The sequence below is a fragment of the Chinchilla lanigera genome, unplaced genomic scaffold (genome assembly GCF_000276665.1).
Source record: "Chinchilla lanigera isolate Chin_1 unplaced genomic scaffold, ChiLan1.0 scaffold00076, whole genome shotgun sequence".
Taxonomy (NCBI): domain Eukaryota; kingdom Metazoa; phylum Chordata; class Mammalia; order Rodentia; family Chinchillidae; genus Chinchilla; species Chinchilla lanigera.
The window spans coordinates 291610-299507 of record NW_004955477.1 but is presented as its reverse complement, the minus strand read 5'-3'; the positions used below and the strand labels follow the sequence as shown (position 1 = coordinate 299507).

The window sequence follows — 7898 nt, the reverse complement described above, 5'->3', positions numbered from 1 at the left end:
TCCCTACTCTCAAAGAATCACTTGAGGTCTCCTCTGCTGTACATCCTCAAACCATGGGGAAATGGCACCCCTTTTCCGTCAATCTGCTGAGTCTGTTATACCACTTTTACCAATTCCTTTTCAAACAGAGTCCAGTGAGTAAGTTCTGAGTATCTGACACATGAAATGCCTGCTTTTGCCGGGTGTGGTGGTGCATGCCTGTAATGCCAGCACTTGGGAAGCTGAGGTGGGAGGATTTCTTTGAGTTCAAGGTCTAACTGGACTGCATAGTGAGTTCAAGGCAGCCTGAACTGCATGGTGAGACCCTGTCTCAAAAAAAAAAAAAAAAAGAACAAGAAATATCTACTCTTTTTCTGATTTCTTTTCCACTGTCCTCATCTCTTGATTTATACACATTTACATCCTGAACAGTCTTGAAACTTTGATCCTTAACCTAATTGAAAATACTAGATCTATGTAACCAACGGTTTATTGTTTAGCATATGGGCTATTTTAAACATTTATAAAACTGCCCCCACCCCAATCTTTTTTAATTCCTCTACTGGTGCTTTTACCACATTATTTCCTTGGACAGAAACCTAAGATTTCCCTGGCAACTCCTTAGCACCCCATGCGTTAATGGGTCACTAATTTCTTTCTGGTCTCTCCACTTTCTCCATCTTGCCCACATTACTATCAGAGACGCCGGTCTGATATCTCCTGCTTCCTTGGTTCCTGTCTGTCTTTCTGATCTCTTCCAAGCCACTTGACAGTTTCTCACTGGTTGCTCACTGCCTTCAGTATTTAAAAAATCTGAACTTTTCAGTGCAATTCAGAGCCTTCAGAATCAGGCCCCTTGCCCCCATTTCTTGGATCACATCCTTTTTTCTAAACTCTAGCATTTTTTCTTTTTGTTAAATAGGTTAATTGAGATATAATTCACATAGTGTATAATTCACTCACTTAATACAATTCAGTGTTTTAAAATCGATTAATGGGTTGTGCAGCTGTTGCCACAATCTATTTTAGAACATTTCTGTCACCTTACTCTGTATTCATTAACTGTTACTCTCCTGTCCACATCTAACTTTCTTACCTCTGCCCTAACTAGTGACAAACCTACCTTCTGTACAAATGTGTCTAATGTGGAAATTTCACACAAATGAAATCACACCCCAAAAAAAAAAAATCACACCACCTGTTGTTTTAACACCATACTTTTTCAAGTATACATGTCCCCAATTGCTTTTTTTCTTTTTTGTCGACTTCCTACAATTTTATTCAACTGATTACTATAAAATATGCTAAAAAAGAAACGCAATAATAAAATAACTTAAAACTTTATATTTTTCTAGTTTACTTCTCAGGAATGGCGGTATACTTAAGAGCTCCCTTGGGAGTGGTTTTTGAATTGTAGCCTCTTTCGATTTCTCCATCAGGATAGTCACTTCCATGAGCGTTTTCTGGTAAGGCTGGAAGATAGGATAAGCCGTGACCCTCTCAGACTCTTTCACCTCCTTCTTCTCCACTTGAGATTTTAGGACAGGAGGAACATAGCCAGAGCGTTTCCAGGCATCTCTTTGATGACTTCTCTGCTCTGTAAGTTTTCTCCCACGAATCATTCGCTCTTGATGTCTCTTCATCTGTTCCTGGGCCCATGCCACCTTGTGTTTTTTGGTTTCAGGTTTGTGTGCTTTCTGGGTGGTTCCTTTCTTTTCAGTCTCCAGTGGTAATGTTTTTGGGGAAAGTTTTTCACTTGGAATTGTTGGAGGGAATGGTTGATATTTGTGGTCTCTGAGGCCTCTAGCTCTTTCAGCTCGCTGTATGTGTTTCTCTATATGATTCAGTTCCCTCTCAGACACTAGATATCCCCATTTTTTAGCGTCTTCTGATTTTTTACTTTGTGATCTCTTCTCATCTTCCTCTACTTTAATTTCCCTTTCTGGAACTGTCTTGTTCTGCGCTTCTTTCATCATTTCTTGATGTCGTTGATAATAGTATTCCTTTGCTTTAGCAAACCAGAAGTCAAAAGACATGGCCTTAAATTTATCAAGTGCTTCATGCTCCTTTTGAAATTGTTGGGCTAATAGTTTTCTCACTTCTGAAGAATGGATGCCACCTAAACTCTTATCAGAGGGAGTAATTAGAACTTTTAAAGTTGGGTATCCTGGACTTTAGTTCCATGGTACAGATCTCAAAGGGGCTGTTAGCCCTGCCTGGTGCTCCTACACTCTGCCCCAGTTAGGGTCTCTTAACCAAGTACTGTGGTCACGTCATCCTCTTTACTCCCCTCTACCGCAGGGTTCCCTCGTAGGTGAGGACTTTGCTTTAGACGTCCTTGAAACAGTCAGGAGCGCCCTCTTCCCACTGGCACTGCTCTTTAGACTTAGCCAACGCTTGCACCTGTGCTTATTGGGCTTCAGGAATTCCAGCTTTACAGTTACCAAATTTCCTTTGCTGTGTCACCAAACCTCACCCCTATTGAATCACTCCTATCAGCACAAAAGTGTGTTTATACACATACTATATTAACACATATATATAATCTTTAAAAGGAAAATGCTTCCTTTAGTGAATACCTTTACCATTCTTTTTGCTCCCTGCGTCACAGTGTACTTCCTGGGTAAGGCAGCCTATCGTGTCAGGACTGCCCTAGAGTGGGAATAGGGATGAAGGTGACAAGAGCTGTCCGGGCACTGCCCAGCCCCCTCCTCTCAATTTTGGATCTAGCCCTTGTGTACTTAAAAGATCTCTACCTGTTTCTTCTTACAGTACCCACCTTATTAATCCAATCGCTTCTAACAAAATGCTGCACCCATCCATGTTTCTTTTTAGCCCTGTCAGCATAGTTGTCTGACTCCACATTTCTATCCCTCTGCCCCGACATGCACTGGACCAATGCAACCGAAGTGCTCTTTTTATTACGTAAATCTAAGCGTGTCACTTTCCTACATAAAGCCCTAGGGTAGGGTCCTATTACTTTTAGGAGAAAATCCCAGATTCCAGTTTGGCATCCATAACGGGTCCCTGATTACCTCTTTGACCTTTTTAGTTCACTATTTGCTGACTCTGCGCCAGCTGCACTAACATCTGTTTCTCAAAATGGTATTCCCCATATGAGTATTCACATGTTCTTCCTTCATCTGCTCCCAAACATGGCAGCATCACTATGGTATTTATGTTTATAATGTTTAGATTCCAGCTTAACGTATTTCTTTAGATGTTCCACATGCTTCTCAGACAAAAATCCAATGCTTTCATGACACCACATAGTATTTGTATGCCCCTCACTAGGTTAAGCACTTAAGAGGGCATAATGTATTTATTTTATTCAGTGCTATCCGGCCACCATTACAGGTGCCTTGAGAATTAAATGCCAAACTAAAGAGCTAGTAGTACACTTTGCCTTGAAATACTTGGGCCCTTTTGACCTTTAGCATAAACTCTCTATGACCTTAATAATGAATTTGAACTTCATGGAAAGTGTATTTTCTCACCTTAATCTTCTTTTCTAGTGGGGAAAAGGGACCTGCTGCCATCCAAGGGTCTTGAGTATTTCTAGCCCAGGCCAATCTGGAAGGTGAAAAAGAGAAATTAATGCCAAGATTTGGAGCAAGACATCAAGAAACATGTTACAAAATGAACACCACTAGGAGACTGACTTGGGACCCACTTTCCACACGTAATACAAGGTGTTTCTCTGTGCCAACAGGATATGACTCTATCTCCTATCGTTCCCAAGGATAGGAATGCACTCTAGGAAGTGCATTAGGAAGCACTCTAGGAATGCTTAGGAAGCAAGGAAGGAATGCACTCTGATGCAAGGGCTGTGTTATCTTTGAGATCGCAGCTATGGGAAGCACCTTTATTTTAATACTGGCAAGAGAAGATTGAGCTGTGGCTTCAAATACCACAGACCATTGCTTTGGTATAGTAGTGAAAGAAAGAACTCAGTTTTGATGAGAAAAGTTTTCAGAGGTGTTAAATTCACTTGATGTTCAGTTATGTGTAAAGGTATTAGTAACAATTTCTAGCCATAGCTATTAAATTATAACAGGTTCTATGATTCTTGTCAAAGGCTCACATTTTAAGTGGAAAATGAAATAATTAGATAAGCTTTTTGAAAATTTAGTGTAGATAAATGTAGTGAGAATTTGGCCCTTATGATTGAGCACAGTCACATTTAAGCATCTTAGAGATCACACATTTTTTAACCTGGCTGGTAAGGAAATAGTTCTGTATTTAGCATCCTGGGTTACAAGTATTTTTATGGCTTTCAGCAACCAAAGAGGAAGATTTTGTAACAGGACTGGAAGAAGTGAGCAACAATTTGTCTTTTAAGTAAAGCTGATTTCTTAACATGATGAATCTGATTGCATGTATCTCTTTTGTAAGTGTTCATTATTTCTATAGCAGCAGTTTTTTGAGATTCCAGTACAGTAGACACTGTGTTGTGAGCTTAAGAGGATTACTTTCCTTAATATTTCCTTAATATTTCAAACAGCCTGAGGAAGTAAGTACTCCTTATCCCTTATTTCATGGCAAAGAGAATGTATTAGCAGTTTCTTAGTGGGCCCAGGGCTAGTTTCAGTGACAGATGTGTCCTGTGTGACTCCATTTCCCATCACTCCCATCCCTGTGCTACATTTGTTCATTCTGTTATGAACACTGAACGTTCCATTGCTTATACCCAAAATGGAAGGAAAAGAATACTTACTGGTTTTCTGTACTCAGACCCAGCCACTCTGTCACTGCGGGAGGCTGGGAGGGTTGGGCCTGTATCCCTCCTAGCTCCTTTGAGAGTCCCCCAGGGTCCCCTTTTTCCAAAGCCTCTTTCGTCACTCGCATTGTTCTTGTTGCCTTGTGTTTATCTTCTGTGTCTTTGGCTTCAGCCATCACCCTGTCGGCTGCCAGCTTCATGTACAGCATCTTTGCTCTTCACTCTTCCTCTGAGCGTCTCCTCCCGTGAGCTGCACCCCAGTGCTTTAACCTCCCATTCCCCGTTCTGCAGAGTACTGATTTCCAGCCACTAAAGTTTCTGGCCTTCATTCACATGTTGAGCTACCTACTTGTGATTTTTGAGGATAGCTTGGGTTGATTTCTAAGGTAACCAGAAGCAGTCACAAGCTTTCTGTGTGTCATCACTATCCTAGATAGAGACTACTATGAGGCGGTATGTGAAGGCATAGTCTGTTGGTGGGGAGTGGATTTCCCTGTGTGAGCCAGGCTGGATGGCCACACACAGAAATTAGAGGGGCTGTGTTTCCACGACATGGCGCCTATTGAAGAGAAAGCTTTGAAGATACTGAGGGCATCCTTTTTATTTTTGTGTTTTGGGAATAAATATTGTGTACTCTCCCTGGAAACAGACCCAGTGCAAACTGTTGGCAGTGGGTCCTATATGCAGACTCAATAATTGATGGGAGCTGGAAGAATATGCTGAAGGCCTAGTCATGTTGTAATTATTACTTAGTTGGTGTCACTCAGCTAAATACTGCCATCCCAGAGGTTTTGAACTTCAATACAGTTTAATATATTTTTAGCCTCATAGATGGAAATATTCCAGTATTGAAATACAAAATAATGAAATTATTCTTTGTGTTTACTTCAAGATACATTTTACCATTTGTGTAAGCTATATTTGTCCGAAAAACATGTGGTCCACTAAGATGTCTCTAGGTCTTTAATACTTTATAAAAAAATGTTAAGGGCTAGGGATATAGCTGCGTGCCTCAGTGCCTGCCTGGCAAGCACAAGGTCCTGAGTTTGATTCCCAGCACAAAAAAAAAAAAAAAAAGTTTAAAATTTGTATTAGTACATGTTTGCAGTACATAATGATTGCATTCATTGTGGGGAATTGATACATGAACATAACACATCTCAATTCTGTTTATTTCCCTTTACCCACTCTGCTTTGCCAGCATGAGAGTCATTTATTTATCTTACAAGTCCTTATACAGTTAGTTCCATACATACAGATTAACAGCCAGACTAAAAGGCTGAAAACCATATAAAACACATAAGACAAGTAGTATACTTTTAAATACATTGTCCATTCTTAGAAAGGAAAGGTGAGCTGTGTGTGGTGGCATATGCTTGTAGTCTCAGTAGTCTGGAAGGCCGAAGCAAGAGGATCACAAGTTGAAGTCCTGCCTGGGCAATTTTACTCTCCCTGGAAACAGACCCAGTGCAAACTGTTGGCAGTTCTAAGACCTTGTCTCTAAGATATAAAGACCTCAGTACAAAGGCCCTGGATTCAATTGCTAGTACCAGAAAGCCCCAAACATCCCTCCAACATACAGATGTAAAAAGGAGAAAATACACAAATTGGTTTCTTCCTAGAAATGACAATCTGTCCCTCCCCAAATTTGCTGTTTGCAAAGAAGTACTCAAAAGTGTCAAAAAGATGTATCATTTAGAAATAAAGTTATAAAAGTAAATATATGCTTTAAGAAATAAGTGAATTTCAAGTATTGGGAGATCGAAATTGTTTTATCTATTTTCATATAAAACAATTAAATTTCAGTCTACATTTTAGTGTTTACTTGCTCTGCAATCCAAACATGATGTCATTTAAAAATTGATAAAAAAAAAATTGATAAAAAACCATTCCACTAAGATGTCAAAGTCAGTATGATACTGATTTGGACAAAACCTTGGTACACCTATGACCTGACAACAGTGTATTAGCAGAAGTCACTTATTCACTGTCTATGAGTCAAAGATAAGTGCTAGGTGGTGTCATTTTATCTCATGTGAAAACGTAAATAGACGCCTCGTTGCCTCTTGGCCTTTTGGCTAAATATAGAATAATATATAATAGAAGCTTTTTTAAAAATAAAGAAATATATATATCTGAGTGTAAGACTGTTTAGCCAAGTAACATAAAGTAAAGCTTACCTAAAGAAAAATACATGGATCTAAAAGTTTTTATTTAAGTGCCATGTTGTAAGTTGTTTCTCTTTTCTGATAAGAGAAACTAGAAGGGGAGGAGAATTTAAGTCAGCCAAATAAATACCCAAATTTTTTGATAGTAAATCTGGCTGAAACAAACTAGTTTAGAGTTCTCTCTCACATATGTGATAGATGACTTGTTTTTCTTAAAACAGATGGCTTGAACTGTACCAAGAAACTAACTTTGGTAACAAGTATTTTATTATACTCCTAAATTTTATTCTTTCATAGAAAGTCATGAAAAATGTTTATCTAGATATGAAAAGCCCTGTCTTACACAGGAGATGATGATGGTTCCTGAGTGGAAAGTACTATTAACAGCTTCTCATGTAAGCTGAACTTGAAATGAACTTCAGTGTACTACAGATTAACCTCTAGCTTTGGAGTGACTATTTGTATGGCTGTATCTGTGCTTTCTATTTGTTTCATTGATCTGTTTTTCAGTGCTTTGCTGTCTTGGCTAATATAGTTTTTATAGTAAGTCTTGAAGTCAGGTAGTGTAAGTTCTCCAGTTTTTTGCTTTTAGTATTGTCTCAGTTATTCTGGGTCTTGGAGTTCCCATATAAACTTTTGAATTATTTTGTTGATACCTGTAGAAGGAACCACCTGTGGTTTTGACTGGGGTTTCACTGAATCCAAAGATTGACTTGGAAAGAACTGACATCTTAATACTATTCATTTTCCTTCAATGAATATAGACTATCTCTCACTTTATATAGAAGTTTATTTCATTTGAGGTTTATAGTTTTCATACAGTAAATCTTATATTGTCCATATTTTGTAAGATTTATACTTATATCTCTCTTGGTGCTAATGCAAACACCACCAAAATGTAGTATCAAATGTAAGTGGTTGTGTTAGTTCCTTTTTTCTTGTTACTGAGAAAAAATATCTGACATCCAAAGATAAAGGGGAAAAGGTTTATTGTAGTTCGCAGTTTGTAGAGGTTTCAGTTCTTAGTTGCC

At 38.8% G+C, this 7898-nt stretch overlaps 1 protein-coding gene across 1 annotated transcript; it reads right to left on the bottom strand.

Annotated features, from left to right (window-relative positions):
- Nucleotides 1–310: 310 nt before the first annotated feature.
- On the bottom strand, nt 311–5750 carry LOC106146403 (putative uncharacterized protein ZNRD1-AS1 homolog). Its single transcript, XM_013503061.1, has 3 exons — nt 4697–5750; nt 3477–3552; nt 311–2105 (listed from the first exon to the last, which is right to left on the bottom strand). The coding sequence occupies exons 1-3, from the start codon at nt 4906–4908 to the stop codon at nt 1284–1286; spliced, it is 1110 nt and encodes a 369-aa protein (XP_013358515.1). The 5' UTR covers nt 4909–5750; the 3' UTR covers nt 311–1283.
- Nucleotides 5751–7898: the final 2148 nt, after the last annotated feature.

Coding starts and splice junctions, on each gene's coding strand:
- LOC106146403 (XM_013503061.1), bottom strand. CDS start 4,908: ATGCTGTACATGAAGCTGGCAGCCGACAGGGTGATGGCTGAAGCCAAA. Junction 3,553..4,696: donor GGTCTGAGTACAGAAAACCA/GTAAGTATTCTT, acceptor TTCACCTTCCAG/ATTGGCCTGGGCTAGAAATA. Junction 2,106..3,476: donor CACTAGAAAAGAAGATTAAG/GTGAGAAAATAC, acceptor CCCTCTGATAAG/AGTTTAGGTGGCATCCATTC.